The 22,419-nt window shown below is 44.2% G+C and overlaps 1 protein-coding gene across 19 annotated transcripts in view; it reads right to left on the minus strand.

Annotated features, from left to right (window-relative positions):
• The window catches only part of HSPG2 (heparan sulfate proteoglycan 2), a 936,289-nt gene that overhangs the window by 628,061 nt on the left and 285,809 nt on the right, over positions 1–22,419 (minus strand). For 12 of the 19 annotated variants that reach the window (XM_086921600.1, XM_086921607.1, XM_086921605.1 and 9 more), the window contains 5 exons: positions 21,587–21,696; positions 14,454–14,512; positions 13,613–13,773; positions 3,233–3,271; positions 172–297 (listed from right to left, as the gene is read on the minus strand). In XM_086921600.1, coding sequence (XP_086777726.1) covers positions 172–297; positions 3,233–3,271; positions 13,613–13,773; positions 14,454–14,512; positions 21,587–21,696 — 495 coding nt within the window. The remainder of the gene's footprint in view (positions 1–171; positions 298–3,232; positions 3,272–13,612; positions 13,774–14,453; positions 14,513–21,586; positions 21,697–22,419) is intronic. The other 7 variants (XM_086921606.1, XM_086921602.1, XM_086921612.1 and 4 more) reach the window with 1 other exon arrangement.

Below are 22,419 nucleotides of genomic sequence, written 5' to 3' on the forward strand. Positions count from 1 at the left end.
TACTGGAAGAGAGTGTTAACAAATGTCCTTTATAGATCAGGGCCAAAAATAAAAAGACCATCCCTTGGAGGAAGATTTTATAGTTCTAGGAGGTGTCAGAATCAGATCTGTTGCAAGTCACAAAGGCCTTAGCAGCTTTAACACATTTAACCTCATCAAACAATGTCTCACCACAGGCATCTTCATCAGACATGTCACGACAGTCCGGCCTGCGGTCGCAGCGGTACTCTGCAGGTATGCACTCCCCATTCCGGCAGGTGAACTCGCTGCTCGTGCACTGCCGCACCTCAGGAGTGACTGTGGGAAGACGAAAGAGGAGTGTGAAATAACTGACGCACATTGTCCTCTACAGAAAAAAGGCACAGAATACATCAAATAAAAGCACATGCACTTTCACCTAGTAAAACAATTTGTAGATCAGGATTTGATAACAGACTTTTGAAGCAAAGTTGATCAATATGTGGCCAAAAGGTAAACTGTGGCCTCCAGCTGTTTTTTTTTTTTACATCTTCCAACCTCTAACAAAAGGTGTCTTTAATTACTAGGGCAAGTGGTTTTTTTTAAACATGCCCTAGGCTCTCAATATATACTCCAACCCACATCGTCCCCTCCCCCACAGCCCCATTTCCAATCCACATCTTTACTTGCTGTGACCTTCACTCTTAAATCCCTTCACCTTTCTTTTCACATCTTAAATAGAGGAAGCCATATCTTCTCGTTATTTGCAATTGTCCTCAAACTCCTTATCCCAACTTTTACAAAACAAGGAACAACACGAACCAATGAAGAAAGAAAATATAAGGTGTCTCCTCTCCTAACGAATCATACACTTTGGCACGGTTTCCGCAGGTTGCACTTAGGGCTTTTAATTACTAACCAGCTGTATGCTTTTAGGGATCCTTAAAGCTCTCCTAAATTTGTTATAGGTGCATCAGAAACAATCATGACTGTTTTTTGAGAAAAGTTATAAATTAAAAGTAAACAAAATACAGAGGAAAGCTATCAGCACATATCCCACCCTAGTTGCCCAATTAAATAGTAGGACATCATGCCACACCAGCACAAAAAGCACAGGACTGACACGTCCTACATTTCCCACATGTCCCCCTACTCTATGGTACCTCGACTTAAAGCCATGCAACCATAAAAGCAAGCCCAACAGCACAATCCACACAAACGAAACACCAACACCAAAATAACACCACACAAGACTAAAATATTGCCCAGTGCAATGCCACTCAAACAGCATGCTGCCGGTGAGAAATCCTTCCATACAAACGACATACAACGTCAAAACAAATATGTACAAAGGAGCAGTTTGTGCACAAATCCTTTACACCCTCATGTATTGGTACAACAGTGCCCTAACAAACATGGTTTCTTAAGAGACGATATTCTTTTAAGCCTACTTTCATTATTTACAAATGTTAATGTAATCTCTTCAAATGGCTACTAAACATTTCTACAGTTAAAACAGCTCTATAATTTCCTCAAATCAAGTCTCATAATTCAGCCAATCAAAGTACTAGCAGTTTTAGGGAGGGTGGAGGGGTGCCCATTTTTTTACCCAGCCACAATAGTTGGCAAATAAAATACAGTCTGGCTTCGTAGCGTGATATGTACATATATTTCAGTATAATTCTGATATTATAATTATATTTTTTTCCTTTTTAAGTATAGGAATCCTTTTTGAATTAAATGTGATTAATATATATATATATATATATATATATATATATATATATATATATATACATTTGTTAATGACATTCATTGTAATGTGATAATCAAGTGTACTTCACTATATTCATGTATGTCATGTAAATTGAGTTGTCTGTTCTAACAATTGTTGTGGAGTTATGTACTCGGTTTTATGGAAACTAATTAATTTAAATTCACATTTAATATTAGTTAAAGGCCTCAGCCAAAGAGCCAGGTGTGTAATAAAAGAAAAGGATAATCAAAAGCTATTAGTGTACAGCAGCTCAAGGGCATTAAGGCAGAAAAGGACTGATGGATGGGAATGCTTGGTTTAATCACAACCACTGATAAGTGATTTGGGCAGATTCGAAAATACCAAGTGCTAAGTATTCTTAATCCGGTTCCACATCTGGGCGTATCCACACTACTTTAGGGAGTCTCACTTAAATAGGAAAAAAGTGATGGGCGGCAATGCTTTATCTTTTAAGTTTTGTTGTGATTTACACAAATGTTCTTTAGCTTGCCTATATCAGTACAGAAGGGAATCAACCAGATGCAAATTGGCTTGTCCTGTTCAACAGAACAGTCCAGTTCAAACTGCTAATCCTTAACTCCCCCTTTTCCTCCCCCCAAACCCTTCTAATTCGTTTTTCCCTGTACAGATCTGCATGAAAAATGGCATGAAACAACTTTGTTAACTATGACAAGACAATGCCAAATTTGGAGCAGATCCGACCACGGAGTTACAAGTTATAGACAAATCAAAAATGCCTGTTCACTGAAATGTGCTGTTGAACCATAGCTACTCTGTGTGATCCTTGATACCCTCCGGGTGAGTAGTGCGCGGTATAAATGTCTTGATTGATTGATTGATTGATCCCATGAAGCTAACGAAACGGCTAAAGCTGCCTCAAGTCAAGACCTAAAAAGTCATCCAGTGAGCAAAGAGACCAAAGTCACTCTCAAAGCTGGAACAACATGCACAGATGCCAAGGGGCTCCATCTCTTCCATTAAACTGTCATCCACCCCTGATCCAGCCACACTCGCATTATGGGAATGGCAGTTTCACTGCTTCAGTCTCAAGCAGAAGACGAGAAGCACAGCTCGTAAAAGCCAGGAGAGGATAAAGGTCCCACACAAGAAATGAGGCCTCTTGCAGACATAAGGTCCTAGTCAATCTAACAAATCAAGTCTGTTTCTAGCACTGACTGTACTCAAAAGACACTCAACATGCTCTACAAAGCACCATCTAGGACTAAGGAAGCACCCCTTGACATACAGGTCAGGCAGGAATGTTAATGTTACCTCTGGGAAGCATCTATCAAGGAAGAGATGAATCAGTTCTCGTTGATCATTCCTATGAAGTGTGTCTATTATGAATCCTGGTCCCATGTGCACTCAGACAAAACAACTTTGTAAAGCAACAGAATGCATGCCAGGGGTACTGATCTGCCAGTTGCAAAGCCGTGCATAAGAGCCCGAGGTGGTCCTCGAGTCGCCCACTGCACACAAAGCACACATTCGACTCACCTGTGGTCTCCTCACTCTCAGTGGGAGGCGGAGCTTCAGCTGTAAAGAAAAATACCGCTGAGTGGCACATATGGGTGAAAGGATGGGGGAGGCCCACAATATTGGAAGAAGGACATTCTGCCTGCTGTTTCCCAATAATCTGTATCCACATCGCCCCATGCAATAGCCGGAATGTAACCATAGGTGAGGGATGCACTCTACTCATTCAACGCTGTATACCCTTCTAAGAAGCTATGGATGGGGTATGTTGGCCGTTATTTCCTCACATAAAATTGTCAGAAAACCTGGGTTTCAAGAAAATACAGAGCATGCAGAAGTCTCTGGTGATACCACAAGTCCCAATACAAATTCTACCAAGAGACAGAGGAATACACAAGAGTAAAAGAATGCTTCAGTACAACTTTCTGATCAGTCCTGTTCTCTTGTGGCAAAGAATATCCAGCCATCAAAAAGTACATGTTAGAAATATTTATGTAAATGATTTGCAAAATATACCACTAAAGAACCATGGGAATCCTGCTCACTATGCTTTCATGGACATATGGCTTGGGGGGGGGGGGGAGGGGGGGGCTTAGGGCTGGAGCACCTCCTGGCTGCTTGTAACAGTATTTTAGAAAGGACCAACTCTTAAAGTAAACATAACTTCCGTTAATTACTTTTTTGTCATTAGTTGCAGTGATTTATTTTAACGTTACAAAATATACAGAAGCTAACTTTTCCCCTACCTCCAGTATATGCACAAGAATGCTTGTGCGGGACACCATGGCCACGTACCCCATTTCCTTGAAACCACTTAACATTTCTTTTTTTTTTTTATTTCACAAAAGTTTTTTATTGAGAGAGATTGGCAATGATATGAACAGTACATACAAGAGCAGATAAAGTCCGTGGTACAAGTACAAATTAAATCGAGAAAGCGATGAAGTAACATAACATAAGAGGGGGAGAAAGTAAATAGATAAAGAAAAGTGACAATTAGGCATCATATCCGTACAACACGAAAGGCTTATGTCAGCAAACCGTTAGATCAGCCATACAGCACAGTAGGGTGTAACACGTCCATCAATTAACACACTGAGAAGTTGACTGCGAAATCAGAGTTTAGATATCTCACGGGGGTTTGAAGAGATCAAAGTGAGCGTCAAGTGAGGCCCATATTTTCCTATGTTGTGGTCGCCAGGGGTTAGAAGCAAGGGCAATGTTATCAGCACCCCTGAGATTAGAAACCCAGTTGAGCCAATGGGGGAAGGAGGCTTTGGCTGTGTTTTTCCAATTGGTCGTTATGATTTTAACCGCCGCTGTCAGTAGAAGATCAAGTAGGGCTTTGTCATTTTCATTTAAAGTGACAGCTTTGGAAAAACCCATAACTAGAGTAGCAAATTCTCTCGGGAGAGAAATGTGCAGGGCTTTGTTAACAAATTCAAATATTCTGTCCCAGTAGGTGGCAACCCGGGGGCATTTAAATATTAGGTGTTCAAGGTCTCCTCCCGATTCCAAGCAGTTCCAGCAGGAGTTATTATTCTTGATGTTGTGCAGGAAAAGTCTCCTAGGGGTCCAAAAGGCTTTGTGTAGGAGCCAGAATTTAGTTTGGGACAGAGTCGGGCTAATTTTGTGTCTTGTGGTCGATTCCCAAATTCTGGCCCACTCGCTTTCAGAAGTGGGAGTGGAAGAATAAGATTCCCAGTAAGATTGTAATGCAGAGACCAGGTTAGATGTCTGTGGTCTGATCATTTTGTACATTCTGGACACCTGATGGCCAAGTTTATTAAGGGTGGATAAAAGGCCAGGGAGTGAGGGGGAAGTGTTGCCCAAGTTTGCTTTGGTTAGAGCGACCTTAACTTGTAGAAAATAGTAGAAGTCAATATTCTCGAGTTGGAATCTGTCCTGTAAGTGTTTGAATGTAAGTGGTGTTGGGCCCTCATAAAGTTGGTGAGGGAAGTGTATTCCCTTCCTGATCCAAGAAGGGTTATATAGCGGTTTTCCTCTGTATGTTAGAGTGCTGTTCTGCCAGAGAGATTCCCATTTTGAATTACGAAATTGATGGGGTAGAGACTTACTTATATGGAGGAGGGAGTTCTTCGTGTTCTTAAATATGACACTAGAGTCAATGTTGGGACGTAGTTTAATGGTAAGGAGGGCGGAGGGGTCAAGCCCTTCCACTAGTGATTTTTCTACATGTAACCACACAGGTGTGTAATCAGACTGTGGTGTGAGCCAAACCGCACCTTGCCTTGCCAGGAAGGCGGTCTGGTAAAGTCTAAAGTCGGCCAGATTGACACCTCCCAAGGTTTTATCGAGTCGTAGCTTTTTCATGCTGATCCTGGCTTTTTTCCCTGCCAGAGGAAGGAGGAAATCACCTTATCTAGTTTAGAATGGAAATTGTTAGAGAGTGTAAGGGGAAGCATTGATCCCAGGTAATTGACCAATGGGGAGATCATCATTTTTATAGTCTCTATCCGACCCCACCATGTAATGAATCGTGGCGACCAGCCGTCCAGGATTCTTTTAATTTTCGCTAGTGTGGTCGATTCATTGTGTTTGAGTGTACTTAATATGTTGTCAGTGAATTCTATTCCTAAATACTTTATGACATCCGGTTGCCAGGCTAGTCCCGAATCTCCAAGGGCCTCTCTGGTAGTATGTACATTAAGTGGTTTGACTTCGGATTTGTCCTTGTTTAATTTATAACCGGACAATGCAGAGTATTTGCTGATTGAGGACATAAGACCCTTAATTGATACGGTTGGATTTTCTGTGGCGATTAAGATGTCGTCGGCATATGCCGCTAGTTTTACCTGAGTGTTTCCGAAGGCGACACCTGTGATGTCCTCATTTTTCTTGATGTCGGTTAGTAGTGGTTCAAGTGCCAGCAGGAATAAAGCCGGTGAAAGTGGGCAACCCTGTCTAGTTCCCTGGAATAGGCGGAACGGGTTGGAGAGGGTCCCATTAATAGCTATACGGGCAGAGGGGGAGGAGTATAAGGCCATCACCATTTTAATGAAAGAGTTACCCAGATTGAATGAGCCCATACATTGTTGAAGAAAGGGCCATGAGACTTTGTCGAATGCTTTCTCAGCATCAAGGGTTATTGCAACCATCTGCGTTTTGCAGTTTCTCGCTTTTTCAAGTATATGGCATAGGCGTCTGGTGTTGTCATTCGACATCCTACTTTTCAAGAAACCCACTTGTGACGGACTTATCAATTTGGGCAGCACAGCGTTTAATCTAATTGCTAAGATCTTGGCATAGATCTTGCAGTCAATATTTATTAGCAAAATGGGGCGGTAGTTTTTGGTCTGGAGGGGATCTTTCCCTTCCTTGGGTATAACAATTATTGTGGCCGCACTCATCGAGGGAGAGATACTCCCACTAGAGGCGGTAGAGTTGAACACAGTTTGGAGTGTTGGGGAAAGTTGGCTGTCAGAGGCTTTGTAGAAAGATGCAGAGAAGCCATCAGGACCCGGGGCTTTGTTGCTTTTGAGTGTTTTGATGGCTGTCGAGATTTCTGTAATACTGATGGGGGACCCTAGATGTAATTTATCAGTCTCCGAGAGTCTGGGGAGGTCGAGGGCCTCCAGGTAATCAATCCATGCATGCCTTTAGGTCCAGGGATTTATCGTTCCTATATAACTCTTCGTAAAAAGATTTAAAGGTATCAAGAATCTTGGACTGGTTAGTGTGTGTGTTATTTGCGAAATCTTTTATAGAGGAGACGGTTGTTAGTTTCTGCTTGTGTTTAAGATAGGAGGCCAGTAGCTTCCCGGCCTTGTTTCCCTCACACAGCCTTAAGGCTTTGAAGCGGTTGATCCACACACCTGCTCTTTTACTTGTGATGGAATTATACTCGTACTTCTTTTTTATGAGCTGGTCAAGGGGATTGGAGTTTTGGGGGTTGGTTTTGTGTAGGGTTTCTAGTGATCTGATCTCCTGCTCTAGTTGCTCCAGTTCTTTGTTTATCGCTTTGTTAGCTTTGGCTCTTATGTTGATAATAACTCCACGGACCGTGGCTTTGAGCGCGTCCCAAAGGGTCTGTGTCAGGGACATTATTTAAGAGTAAGTATTCTTCGATGTCTTTAATAATCAGGAGTTTGTCTTCAGGGTTGGTTAGCGTTTCATCATTGAAACGTCATCTTCTGGGCAGTCTGATTGAGCGGGAGCCTGCAAGTTTGGTGTGAATACAGGCATGATCGGAAATCAGTTTAGGGGCGATGTCAGTTTCTTCGATTAGGTGTGCAAACGTGGAGGATATTAGGATAAAGTCAATACGCGAATAGGAGTTGTGGGGAATGGAGTAAAAGGTGTAGTCTCTCCCATCAGGGTTTTGGAGACGCCATGAGTCTCAAAGGCAGTACCGTTCGCATAGACGCAGGAGGGCCTCATGTGAGCGTGAAGGGTGAAAGGCGCAATTGGATTGCCTGTCTAGTAAGGGGTCTAGAGGAAGATTAAAATCGCCTCCCACAATCAGAAGGTCGTCCTGAGGGATATGTTCCATCGAGCGAGAAACTGAGTCCCAGAACTCGGGGTCGTCTGAGTTGGGGCCGTATATGTTCACTACGTGTATGGGGTCTTCTTCTCTGCGCAGATGGGCCACCAATACCCTCCCTTCCGCATCATGAGTGTGTGATACCAGTGTTATGTTCGATTTCTTTGATATCAGAGTAATTAGACCCCCTTTTTTGTGTGGTGCAGGAGATGACAGTATATGGGAAGACCAATGGATGTTTAAGAATCGTGTGTCCTCTTCCGATAGTTTAGTTTCCTGTAGAAGGATAATATCCCCCTTAGTTTTGGCGATGTAATCAAACACTTTCCTCCTCTTTACAGGGTGGTTAAGTCCCTTAACATTTAGCGATACTATGCTGAGGTCATCTGTTATTGAATTAGTGTTAGACATTGACGGGCAAGATTATCGCTAAACGATGATCTGGCGGGGGGCAGTATATTGAGTCAAATATCCCAGTGGGAGCCTGTGTGCTATTGCGACAACAAGGGGACAGATTTAGCGATATGGCTAGGGACATAACTAGCGTGCTTATGTTGTACCTGTAGGAAACAGCCAGAAAAAGGGACAAAAAATAACACAAGGTGGTGTATAAAGCTCTAAAGTACCGACATTTTTTATCTGCAGAAAACACTCTTTTCCCAATTCCCCATGCAAACCCTCCCAATCCCCCCCTACCCCCTTCCCCCCCAAATACGTACGTAGGGAGTACGACGACAGTACCTAGCTAGGCAAAACAGGAGTTATTAAACATTAACAAACGTTGTTCAGTAGTTCCCATGTTAAAACGTAAGTGGGTTGAGATGTCCAGCCTAAATGTGGCAGCAGGTACTATTTTCTGCAGCAGTGTATGTGCGTAATGGTAGTGTATGTGCGCAATAATATATAATATCAAACCAGGAGTGACTGTCTGCATCGTGCATTCGAAAACTGTAAGAAGAGTAGAACCAGCTAGACGTTGTGCTAAAACTACCAATACCGTTATACTGGCACTGAGCTTCCCCTAGCAATTGCAGTATATGTGCACAGTAACATATAATAACAATAATAACAATCTAGGAGCGGCTGTTTGCGTCGCGCATTAGAGAATTGTAAGTGAGAGTAGAACCAGCTAGTCGTTGTGCTAGTAATTACCAATACTGTTGTAGAACGAAGGAGAACATCTATCACCACATATCTAACAACTTTGTCAATATGCATGGAAGCGATAAGTCGATAGTGGGATAGTAGGACATGCACTTTGTATCAGTGAGTGGGCGGACTAGCATCAAATAGAGACCAATGGAATGGCAACTATGTCGTAACATCAAGTACACAATGGTACGACCTGGAAAGGACAAAGTTCCGATTGACCTGTACTTTGTCGGGATATTCACGTGGTCTTCCTTTTATTAGATGGGCCATTTGACTGGTCCATTTCCTGAGGTGGGCCATTTTGCAGGTAGTTTTCCAGATCCCTCGGTCTGTAAAGAACTTTGGGCGGCCATTTAATGTGACTTTGAACTTGGCGGGTCCTGCAAAGGAGTAGGGTATGTTCTTGGATCTGAGTTTGGTGCGGAGTTCCAGGAACCCCTTGCGAACTTCCACTGTGTCTTTAGAGTAGTCCTGTGTAAAGATGATCCTGTGTCCTTCCCACATGATGGACTGGTTCTTCCTTGCGTATTGTAGGATCAGTTCAACATGCTGGTATCTGAGTGGTCTGCAGATCATTGGTCTGGGACCCTTCTCGCGGTTAGTAGTGAATGTGGGGATTCTGTGCGCCCGATCTAGCTCCAGACCGTGCGGGAATACAGTGTTGGTGATCATGGGGATCCATGCTTCCAGTAAAGCCACGCAAGAGTCCGCATCTTTTTCTGCGTTTTCCGGTATCCCAAAAATTCTAACGTTCCCTCGCCTGTTGCGGTCTTCCAACTCAGCATGTTGGCGCCTGAGGATGTCAGTGGTGGTTTCAAGGCGTTTTATTCTAGCAGCTGACTGACGTGAGAGGTCCTCTACATCGCTGATGCGTTGTTCCGCCGTACTCAGACCTGATTTTAGGTCGTTCATATCAGCTCTAATGGCTGTTAGCTCGAGCTGCATAGCGTCAGTGTTCGCCTTGGTTGATTTGGAGATAACAGTAAGGTCTCCCAACTTTTTCAATATCATTTCCATCGTGGCCGCCGTGTCTGGTTTACTCTTAATGGGGGAATCAGAAATTTGCGGTTCGGGTTTCACCTTCTTTGGATTGGTCTTTTCATCTCTGCCCGCCATTTTGGGTGTGAGGTCTGAGAAGAATTTTCTAGCTACCTTGTCTAGAAATCTTGTCTTGGTTGTCGTCGGTGGGCTCAGACAGGGAATTGAATACAGGCTGGGGCTGCGTAGCAAGCAGTGAGAGCCAGGTTGATTCCACAAGAAGACTCACTCAGAACCAGGCGGGCACGATTAACCAGATGACCCCTTAGTGCCGGCAAGCTGGTTGGCTCTGTCTATAGGTGTGCTGTCCCCTGATCCAAGGCCGCCGGTGTTACAGTTGGTAACAAGGATTTAGGTGAGTCAGCTTATATTAGAAGCAGAGTGAGGTGCTGGCTAGGGGCTCATTGCCAATATGACTTAAAGTTGTGGCCCCCAAGGATCGAGGAAAGCCTCACAGAATGCAGGCAGGTGGTCTTCTACATGAAATTAGAGGAGAACCGCTTCTTCCTTCAGACGCTTTAGTGGCTAATTGGATCAATTAAGGATCGGAACGTTTTCCGATGATGGCCGCCATCTTGGGGTCAGGTGAGAAGGGCAGAGATCGGCATCACATTGCTGGGTTTGCGTTATTGCCACCGTTTCTTACCGGCATGTGTGGAAATCCGGCGTTCAGCTGACATCCCCGGTGGTGTTGGTCTCGACCAGTTGTGGTCGGGTGAAAGAGTCCAAGGAGACCGGCAGGCATTGCCGACGTGACGGAGCGACGCCATTTTGAGGTGTACCGATGTCGGCGTGTGGGCGCTCTAAAAGGTGGCAAAAGTCCGCGCTAAATGCACCAAGAGCAGAGATCAAGGCACCGGAGGGCTCCGCAAGGTATGAGGCATTAGGTCCGCCGCTTTTGCTGCTGATTAGGACGGTGGGTCAGCAGGGAACTGTCGAAGTCGTTCTCCCGAGTTGCGGAGCTCGAGGTTAGGCGGCCATTCGCACTGCCGTCCAAGCCACGCACCCACCACTTAACATTTCTGACCTTGCGCTGCAAGAACTAGGCACAGGGTACTTTTTACCAAGCCCCGTTGGTAGTACCTCAGCCACTCCATTCGGATGTCCCCATCAGGCATAGGTCGTGGGTTTCATTAACTGTGTCCAATAACCCAGTTTCAAGAACCCACTTCACACAGCTTACAGCCGCCATGCCCTCCAAGCGCTAAACATGACATACTGCCTTGCCTCCACTTCCCCGTCTCCCAACTCTCAATGAGCCAGGCTTCAACCAAGCTCTGCAGGCTCCCAACAACACAGGGCATAGCATCTGGGCACCAGTCATAGCTGTAGAGCTCACTCACTACCTGTGTCACTAAAGCAAGTTGGGCGTGGCATTTGGATGTGCCCTGAAAGTTCTGAGGAAAGGGAGCGACTTAGGGCCACTTCTTGTGCAGATTACCCCTTCAACCCTAGCGCCCATTGGGATCTGTCTTTAGGCATGCTAAGAGTGTTTTAGGCCCTTATCTTGTGCCCACTCTCCATGTCTCCAGACCCTCCAGGACATGGCTCTCCTGCATGCCTTGCAGACTAATTTAGGTTTCAGAATGTGCTTCACACTACCCGCTCCTACTTCACAGCGCTAGAGAAGGGGAAAATGCACAGAGTCAGGGAAGTCAGGGTTCTTGCCTACGTTTCTTCCACAGTCTCTTGAGAAATTACAATGAAAAACCCTTGAGAAAGAATATTTTGAGCAGACTAGTTTACCCATCTTCTGTGTTTTCCAGACCTGGTAAGGGACAGATGGGAGAAAAATGCAGCTGGTGTGTATGTTCTGTAAGAAGGGGTAGCGATAAGATTAGCCTTGAAGGGTCAACAGTAAATCCTGAGCACACCCAGCTGACTGGCTACTTCATACAACAAACAGTGTGGAACATGTAAATTGATACTTTCAAAATTATTTTAATTATCAGCTGTTAGACTGAGGTTTATCAGACACCTCAAGTGGGATAAAGCGATCTCCATGATGTGATGTCTTCTTCACACTCCAAGTAGGGAAAGAAAATTGACCCTGGTGCCAATGAATGACTATGGTTTTGCCTTGCCAAGAAAATCCACACTGAATTTACAGCCTGTCAATTTAAAGAAAGATTATATTTCACAACTATATGAACTCCCAGCTCAGAAGACTCCCAGTGCAGTCGGAAAGTGTGCAGACAAGACAGATATGCCACTAACAGGAGCTGTAGGATTTTTCCAAGGCATCTACCCATATGTGCAAGGGCTTTTTGAGGGCGAGTGATTGAGCCAAGAGTGTTCATTGCAATTTCAGTTGAGGCACTTTTAAAGCTGAAGAGAGCCTCGTGCTTTTTTACACCCAGTGACAAACTACGCCTCACCATGGACAACACTGGAAAAACATGAGTTTACCATATTTATTGGCACACAACTGACCAAGACTGGGAATTTCGACTCAAACGCCTAGCTCAGATCAGAGTTTTTAGAAAGTACATTAAAAGAATCGTCCGGTCATGTGCATCAACTTCTTTATAGCACATTTGGTCATTATTTGATTGCACAAGTGGGTGAAGGCTCTTTTCCTTGGACACCAAATTAAATAGGACAAAAATCCATGAAACAATTGTTGCTGAACCTTTCATATATTTTGTCGTTTGTGCATATCGTGATAACATAGAAGAGTTTAGTGTTAAATGTGTTTTGTGTTTCTGTATGACATGGGTACTTTCTGCCCGGTGATGGAAGAGATAAGGCATTATAAACATTAGATCTGTGAAACTAATACCAAGCCAACATGTGTTCCAGGACGCCTCCAAAAACGACATTTATTTATTTTAAGTTTGCTGGAGTGCATGACCACCAAGAGGAAGAGATGTGCTTTACACAGTCACAATAACAGACGTGAAGGTCGTACATCTAACAAGAAATCGAACTAACTGGAGGGGGTTTTGTATAACAAATTATACTGTAGAGGCAAGAGGCTGAGGAGGGTGAAAGGGAGGGTAGCGGAAAAGGAGATCTGTAAACAGGATACGAGGAGGAGGGGGGCTGAGTTTGGTGGGACAGCAGGTACGTAAAGGGCCAGGTAAGGGGAGAAATAGAGGGATACGAGGAGGGGTGTGGGAGAGGTTCATGCAATCAGTAAAGGAGCAACAGTAAAAAAGTGGGTAGGAAGAAAGTAAGGGACTTTGGTATGGGGCAGAGGGAATAAAATGTGAGCGGAGAGAGGTACAGAGTACTGGAGACGGAAAAGGAGATACGTTATTTATTTTACCACTTGTATTCATGTACTGTGCAGGGCGGGCAGCCTTATATTTCCATGTCATGTACTTCCAGATAACAAATCTGTACATTCTAGTATGAGGTCTTTGTTTTTTTCAGCTAAAATAACTAGATTACAACACCTGGCAACTGTGAAATGTGAAAGGAATGTCTAGGACAGGCCACACGGTGTCCTGACATGGAGCACAATGGCAACACTATTACTTAAAGGCAATCAATCACAGATGATCAAACGAATGCAAGTTTAGAGAATATGACAGTGGTATGTCCCAAGCCTGGAGAGGAGATTCATCTATCCAGTTTGGTAGAACGGGTCAGTACCCTGGGGGGGCCCATGGACCACAATAGACATTTCTCACCCAATACTCAATAGAGGTCTGCCTTTCCATTCAAGAAAGAGGCCTGCTGTGATCTCAGCTCCCTCTCACCTGCTCCAAGGCGCCTGAACTGGAAGCCGGTCACTGAGGTGATGTAGCTGCCAATGGAGCTGCTTTCGATGACCGAGTACAACACCTGGCGGATCTGTTCGCTGTTGGAGTTTCCTTCAGAGCCCACGTCCAGCTCCACAAACACGTAGCCATTGATCTCCCTGCAGGGTTGAAGGAGAAAAACCAAAAGATAAACAGATTAATAGGGCTGTACAAACAACGTCCAAAGTGCCAATCTGGCAACCTAGGAATGAAAGAAGCCTCCTGTACAAAACTAACTTTCAGGCTTTGGCTAGGCATTGTAGACAAAATGAACTGGACCACATATTCTTTTTAGAAAATCTATGTTTCCTTAATAGCCTTAAGCAAAAAAAGAAATACGAGATTCAGTCAGAGGTTTACCTTGGATGTCTGAGGAGTGGACAAAAGGTCCGCTCGATGGGAAAAAGAGGGGGTTCAGTTGATGTAAAATTTAGAGTAATGTCTGGGTGGTGGGAGTGGTGTGGTAGAGGGAGAGAAGTTAGATAGGTGTCAGCCATCAGAACAGTGGAGAACAGAAGACCATTGATAGGAAGGAGAAAGGTGATCATAAAATCATATGGAGTGAAATAGGATTTTGTGAGAGATAGAAGGGTCCCTTGTGGCTGTAGGAGAGCTGAGAGCAGCAATTTTGTGCAGTTTTTACAGCATCAATGTGATGACGGAGGCAAGCGAACTGAACCCATTTTGGATAACTATGGGTAGCAAGCTTCTTTTTAACACCCTTTACCCCCATCAACCCAGAGTGAAGAAAATAAAAGAATAAACTTTGACAAGTGGAGGAAGATTTGCAAGAACTCACTTGATGAATACCACACTGACAATCTGCTCTCCGGGAATCTTGTAGTACTCCGACTCCAGCTGTGGAGAAGAGAGAGGTTATATTGATCATTGAGCGTGTGTGTACTCAGCTCGCTCCCACCCAATGCAATCTGTAACCATTAAAATCCACGGCCAAAGCCTGCGGAGGGAGGATATTTACTTGCCACACTATCAACAGACTGCACCACCTAGTTCATTGACTGAAACCACGCAAATATCTCCAACCTGCCCCAGGTGGCTTAGCTATTGTATCTCTTGACATGGTAATGGTGACAGATTGTCAAACACTGATGCAACAGCTTAACTTGCAACATCCTATGGGAAACCAGATTAAAGCAGCTACGGTCAAGGTCCCGTCCGATTACATTCTTCCTCCCAAGCCTCAACACTATCAGTGCAAAACTGCAACAATTCCACCCTTTCAAAGTACGGTATGTCTCCATCGCTCATGCATTTATGTTAAGACTAAATTTTGTTTCAGAGGATGTGTCATGGACTAGCTCTTGCTTTATAGCTACTGGCACAAAATTTAGGATTATCTAAATAATCAATGATTTTCTTAAGTATAAGAAATGTAGAAACAGCGTGGACAGAAGTGTCAGAGCCTCACACTCTTACTCATTTCCATTCATAACAAAATATTTGATGGAACAGGTCTGAGGAATATTTGTTATGGCTAATGCCCCATTTCCACTGGACCCGTCAATGTCTCTCACGAAATCTTCGTGCTTCTCAGGGAGGTCCACATTTGCAGTTGCAGATAGTTATTCCACAACCTGTTTTACGCCTTTGTGTGCAAAGTGATGCATTAGGAGGTGGAAGCCTGCGGTCTTAATTATGTCTATACCATCAGAATATGAGCACTCAAGCCATGATGTACAGACCCCGCAAGAAGAACGTCTTGTGAACTAAGGCCATCCAGAGTACACTACTGAACAAACAATGCAGGACAACACGTGCAACAAATCTTTGTTCTTGGCTGGGTCTGGCCCACCAGAAGAATGAGAGGAATGGAGGTGATGACTACTGTAGACCACCTACCAATGTCACAATCAACAAGTATTTACTATGAGAAGCAACATGTGCAGGAGCTTAATAAATCAAAACTGGAGTGTAATTAACTCAGAACTTGATGACAATTGGTGCCTATCCGATCTACTTTAGACAAGACTATGCAGGAATTTGCCTCCAGGATTACCCTTGCTTATTCAGTGCTATTCTGTGGTGGGATCTCCGACAAGCCGTTTATATTTGCTTCGCTATTTCTGCATCTACCATGAATGCCTAAAAGTCTAACGCATAGCATACCTGTAACATCTTCCTTCACCCACTGTCCTAGCTGCATCCTAACACTGCACTCCTGATGGAAGATCCCTGCCTTTTGCACTGTGCCAGTTTGCACTCATTCATCCTGCCCGTCCTCCCCTGTACAAATCTTTATATCCTAGAAAATGGGAGATTTAAATCACTGAACCGATTTGTCACCAGTCTCGACGACCTCTCTACTAACCTCTGCATAAAAAAAGTAATCAGACCTGGCATATGCTGGCTCAGCAGCAGGTGTGCAATAAGAGGCAACTTATGGTCTGAAGAGCAAAATTGAAATCCCTGGTCAATAAAATAACAAATGCTAAAGGAGGTACAAGTCTGTTTGAGTTATTATTCATATTCCAACAGTCCTGTACTAGTGGCAATTCTTGTGTCTGGTTCTTTAGCCTGTTAGAAAAAACAGTTCAGCAGGTGTAAACTGCTTCCTGTTTACAGATACAAGACTTCACCATGCTCACTGCCAGATCGCTTTCCTTCTGCGCGCCTTCCTAGACTAATCTTCGACACTTCCATTGCAAACTTTCACCAAATTGGCACTCTGCCACAGCCTGTTTTGCTCCATTCCAACATATCTAAAGACCAGCCAAAAAACGAATGCACTCTGTAGAACTCTACCCCTTTTATACCTTTCAGAATCATGCTTCCGTAGGTAGTTGATTTTTCATGCAAAATTCCTCTTAACAAGTGCAGCACGAACAAAATACTGCTTTTGGTTTTTGTGATAAATTGTGCCCACCCCTAGTTCATTCGAAGCAGACTGTGCATTTGTAATTTATCCAATTAAATTTCTACTTCCCTTAATACGTGCCAGTCCACTAGTGGATATAGTTTGATATTTCCCTTTGAATTTCTGAACTCGACATCCAGAAGGGCGATGTTTTGCACTTAGACCGCTAGATGAAATTTGGAGTGGCTTCTGGTGAACCATAGGGCCTATTTCTTGTCTTGCTAGCCAGGTCTAAAGTGTTCATTGGCAATCATAGATCCATGGGCATATATATCCAGATGACCGTGCTATTCTGTCCAATTACATCCCCAATGTCCAGTTACTGCCTCAATACCAGCCACAGCACCACATGAAAAGGCACAACTATGTACGAAAGGCACAGCGATCAGGAACAGCATCGATGGTAGGAGTGCAGGTTTCAATCATATTCAATTCATAGACTTCTGCTATAAGGGCTCAGGGAGATTCTCCACTGGGAAAATGTTTTATGATATGGGATCAAATTTTACACTGATTGGCTCAATAGCCATTGATGTGCCAAGCCAGTGCAGCCTGACGCTCCCCAGGCGTGTACCCCATTTATTCAAAATGTGCAGTGGATACACTGTGTATGTCAATTGGTGCACCCAATATGAATTGGGTGTATTCCCTTATGTTAACAATTACATCTAGTATGCCAGTGCCATAATTGTGTCAATAATTACTTTACATATGCCATTGTCAGAAATGTGTAATTTCTACTCACAAACACACATGCTGACATGTTCACACAGACACACATTCTCTCTCTCACACACACACACACACCCACACACACACACACACACACACACACACACACACACATGCACTCACTGTCTCTCTCACACATAGACAGTTTTTTTTCCAACTTTTCTCCACTAGTGCTCCTCAGCTGCTGTTGCATGGACCCTCAGGCAGCATGCAGTTACTTCCAGGCTCTGGCACTGAGGCAGGTAACTGAAAGCTGACATCTGTCTGTCTTCACTGTGCAGAGTTCAGTTTTTCACTTCTAGATTTTACTCTGTACATTCTCACATCATGTCACAGGATCAAGTGAGGTCAGTGGGGCTTCTGAGCTCACCCTTTGATGAGATGGAAGATGATGAGATGACAGCCTGGTACAGGGATGGGCCAGTCACCAAGGCCAGTCTACTCTGCAGCAAAACAAGCAGAGTTGCCACTGTAACTGGCAGTTGAAGTTCTCAAAGAGTGCTAAACGATTTTGTTGGAAGAGAAAGAATGAAAGTGTATAGAGGGTGAGAAACTGCAGAGGCCTGGATGACAGGGGACAGAGTGATTTATTTATTTATTTATTTATTGACATTTGTAGAGCGCGGCGAATACCCGTGGGCGTCTCGGCGCTAGTTAAGGGATGGATCAGCAACTGGGTAAAGAAGATATACAAGGCTATTGGTCAAATAACCACGTCTTTAGCTGTTTGCGGAATGTGAACAGGGAGGGACTTGCTCGGATATGTGCAGGAAGGGTGTTCCAGAGTCTAGGGGCGGCAACCAGGAAACGCCTGTCGCCCCAGGTGACTGTTCTAGTGCAAGGCACAGCCAAGAAGTTCTGAATAGAGGAACGAAGAGATCGGGTTGGGACATGATGGAGAAGATTCTGTTTGAGAAAGTGGGGACCTTGATTATTGAGTGACTTGTAAACAATACACAGCGATTTGAATTTGATACGGCTGCGTATCGGGAGCCAATGGAGATCCCTAATGATGTTTGTAACTGGTGCGAACTTGGGGATCCCAGCCAGCATTCGTGCGGCTGCATTTTGGATTGACTGCATCTTATTTGTCACTCGGACTTGGGCATTTAAGAATAGAGCATTACAATAGTCCAAGGAGGACAGGACTAGTGAGCTGACCAGTGTTTTCCCGGCCGTGTTCGGTAGGAAAGGTAGTATTTTCCTAATCATTCTCAATTTCATATGAGCTGAAGCCGCAGTTTTATTCGCATGTGCCATAAAATTGAGGCCAGCATCGAAGATGACGCCTAGATTTCTCACTTTGCTAGCTGGACTCGGCGGGGGACCGAAAGATGGTGGCCACCAGACAGGTGACCAGCCCGGGGAGAGGTGACCGAAGATGACCACTTCAGTTTTTTCTGAATTGAGTTTCAGACAATTCGTGGCCATCCAGTCACCTATTGCCATCATTCCTCTCGTGAATCGATTGGCCACTTCCTCCCCGTCCCCTTTGATAGCCAGTACCAATTGGGTGTCATCGGCGTAGGAGGTCAGGCTCATCCCAAATGCTTTGATGACATTTGCAAGGTCCGACACGTAGATATTAAATAGTGTCGGACTCAGGGATGAGCCTTGAGGGACCCCACACGGCAGAGACACCTTCGATGATTGGTAGGGTCCTAGAGATACTGCTTGTGATCTATTGGCCAGAAACGATACAAGCAGGTCCAGAGCAGTTTTCTGGACCCCCAGTCGTTCGACACGGTCGACTAAGATCTTGTGGTCGACCGTGTCGAAGGCCGCCGAAAGATCCAGCAGTGCTGTCCCCCCCTGGTCTCGTATGGCTCTGATGTCATCCGCAGCCTTTAGAAGGGCAGTTTCCGTGCCATGACATTTGCGGAATCCGAACTGGGTGTTATCGAGCAACTGGTGCTGCTCCACAAATTCCGACAGTTGCTGATTCATGGCTTTTTCTATTACCTTAGCCAGGAAAGGAAGACTGGCTATCGGACGATAGTTTTTCAGGTCATCTTTATTCAAATTGGCTTTCTTTAAGAGGGGTTTGACCAACGTATGTTTCAGAGAAGCCGGGAAAATTCCGGAGCTAAACATAGTGTTGCAAACATGAGTTATAGCCGGTATCAACGTGTCCATAACTGGCATAAGAACTTTGAGCGGACACGGGTCTAATGCAGAACCTGATTTGATTCTTGAAATAATACTCCTCGTCTGATCCATAGTGAGCTCGACAAAGCAGGTCAGTGTGTTATCCCGTGAGGTGGAGGACAAGGATAGTGGTGTAGAGTCCGTGTTTAGAGAAAAAGCCTGATAGATGTCGTTAACTTTTTTGAAGAAAAAATCAGATAAGGCGTCGCAAAGATGTTGTGAGGGAGGTGGTGTGAGGTCGTGCGTGCCACCCGACAAGAGTTTAGTGATGTCGAATAACTCTTTGCACGAGTTTTTGGCAGTCTCAATTTGTGCAGCATAATAGGCTCTTTTCGCCTCTGCGATCATCTGTTTGTACCGGGCAAGTGAGTCTTTATATAATGATTTACTTTCTGGGTCATAGCGCTTCCGCCAAAGTCTTTCTCTTTGTTTATTTAATTGTTTCTGTTTTTTAAGTTCATCCGAGAACCAGGGAGCACTGGGGGAGGCTCGATTCTGGGAGATAGATTTTACGGGCGCTAGCTCAAGTGTGGCCTGATTGATCCAGGTATTGAACTGATTTATGGCAGCGGTGGGGTCATCTGACAGCAATGGCGATGTTCTAGCCAGGAATGTGTTCAATGTCCCCGCCTTTATGTCCTTCCATGCTCTCACCTGTTTGGGGCTATTGTTAACAGCCCTCCTCTGTGGAGGTTGTAAGTGATGGTTGTAAAAGTGATGGTTGTAAAAGGGAGGGGGCGGCATTTTTCAATTCTCGCCTAGGGCGGCAAAACACCTAGAAACGGCCCTGAGTCCATGACAAAGAGCAAGCAGTTCGTATACATCCATGGAACCGCTAGTATGCACAAACAATCTCAACATTGTTTACTGCGAACCATCACTTAGGATTAGTGGTCATTAGGAGCCGGTCACTTGTAAACAACTCAAGAGGACATGTTCTGGAAAGAGCAGCTTTAGACGTCTCTTTAACCTTAAAGATGAAAGGCAACATGCAGAAGCCAGTCAGCAAGGGAAAACACTAGTGAGTACTAAGGACTTGGGGCAGCAATAATATTTCAAACCACAGAGGGCCCTATGATAATATTATTGTGGGATAAACAAACAAGTCACCAAAGATCTGTCCAAATGTTAATAACTTATGATATACAGGCTATAATCGTACTTTTGATCTGAGATACATATATTTCTATACTTAACACATAAATGCTATAATTGTCTGAGCAACAAGGACCGCTTTCTCAACCCACTGACATTTTAAGTAGATTTTGTATGACTCTGTAGGTATTCTACTTTTATGAAAAACGTTTTGGAATATATAATATTTGTTTATTCCACAATACTATTGTTATCATATGGACCACTTAGAAGCCGGGGCAGCAAACCAAATCATCGGGACAACAGAAGGTCTTGATCCACTCCCCCAACAAGGACCAAGAGCCATAGTTAGAGATCCACCATCACTGCTTGCTCTGACACTGTTTGGAACCAAAAAGGTCATGTGTCTAATGACTGCTGCCATTCCTGAATATCAAAACAAACAAAAAATGTCAAAGACATTTAAAGATTTTTTTCTATTTATTAACGTTCTGATTTCTTCACAATGTATTTGTCCACATTGTAGAATTAGCTTCTTCACATGATTTAGCATAGGAGGCATATAAACGTTTCACTTTATTAGCTAGAGGTCCAGCCTCTATTGATCAAAAAGGACTGTGTACTTTACAGAGATCAGAGCCTTCCTTGATGCGATATCTTTGCTAAAAGGCAACTCCCAATGCAGTGGAGGCACTTTTGTCAAAGCTGAATGACAAGCCGGCGACCACTTTTGAGCCCACTCATCATTGTATTCTGTATTATGGGCAGGAAAACAAGAAAAAGAAAAATCAGTGGTGAACGCCCCATCCTATAGAGGGCAGAGTGCCCTCCACTGACACCAAGCGGCACTCAGCCAGACAGATTCCCACTTCTAAATGGGGAGAGAAAACTGTGGTTTTGGCAGCGAGGGAGTCCTGCCAATTAATAGCAGAGTATCCGCTCTCACAATCCCTAAATTATCCCCCATAACTAGTGCCCCTTTAAGGCTACAGTAACACTAGGGGGCCATGTAAGCCACCACAAGTAGCATGGTACCAGATACAAACTTAACACCCCCCCCCAAAAGATGTCAGTTCCCTTACCGTATCCACAACCGCCTCAGAAACCTCCCGAAAGTCCTCAGAAGCAGCATTTTCCAGATCAGGGGTGAATTCAATTGAATTTGTGAAATTCACAAGCGCCCGGTAGTACACTGCAAAAGAGAAAAGAAGAAGTGTTAGAACAAACGGACTGCAACAGCCATTTCTTAACAAAATCCAAATCTCTCTCTCTAGCGGCAGTCCTTGCAACTCGCCTTTCTGTTGGTCCCCATGAAACACTCGGTGAGCTTCTTAATTTGTTCCCACAGGGAAATGTATATCGCTAAACGTTCACCTTCTTAATCCATAGCCTAACACCCAAGTGGAAGAGGCATGAAAGCAATAATGGGAACTGTGCCCAATGCCCAGACCGTGGCATCAGGTAATCCATTGTGCAAGATGAGGGCTCTTATGTTCAATTAACTTTTTACCGAGCTATTAATATTGTTGGCCTTGTAATAGCAATCACAACAGACAAGATTATATCAGTGGCCGCCCTATTCAACATTACAGACAGTGATCACCCCAGTGCATCAGACAAAGTTGCCAGCAGTAACTTAAAAAAGTCTGTCAATTTAGAATGTAAAGCTTTGCACTTCCACGCATTTTTATGATTTAAGTAATGTGGCAGATAATTGTGATTCCTAAACTTCCACCGAGAAATGAGCACAATGACACACCCGCCACAGACTGTAGCCTTGACCTGATCTGGAAATCTTCAGGTGCCCGCATGCCTAAACTAAGGGGAAAAGAGCTCCTTAACACTACAAGGAGGTCCGAGGATGCAAGGGTGCCATTTCAGATCGCACAAAATTAAGTATACAGGACAGAAAGCC

This window comes from Lissotriton vulgaris, chromosome 5 (genome assembly GCF_964263255.1).
Source record: "Lissotriton vulgaris chromosome 5, aLisVul1.2, whole genome shotgun sequence".
NCBI classification, from domain to species: domain Eukaryota; kingdom Metazoa; phylum Chordata; class Amphibia; order Caudata; family Salamandridae; genus Lissotriton; species Lissotriton vulgaris.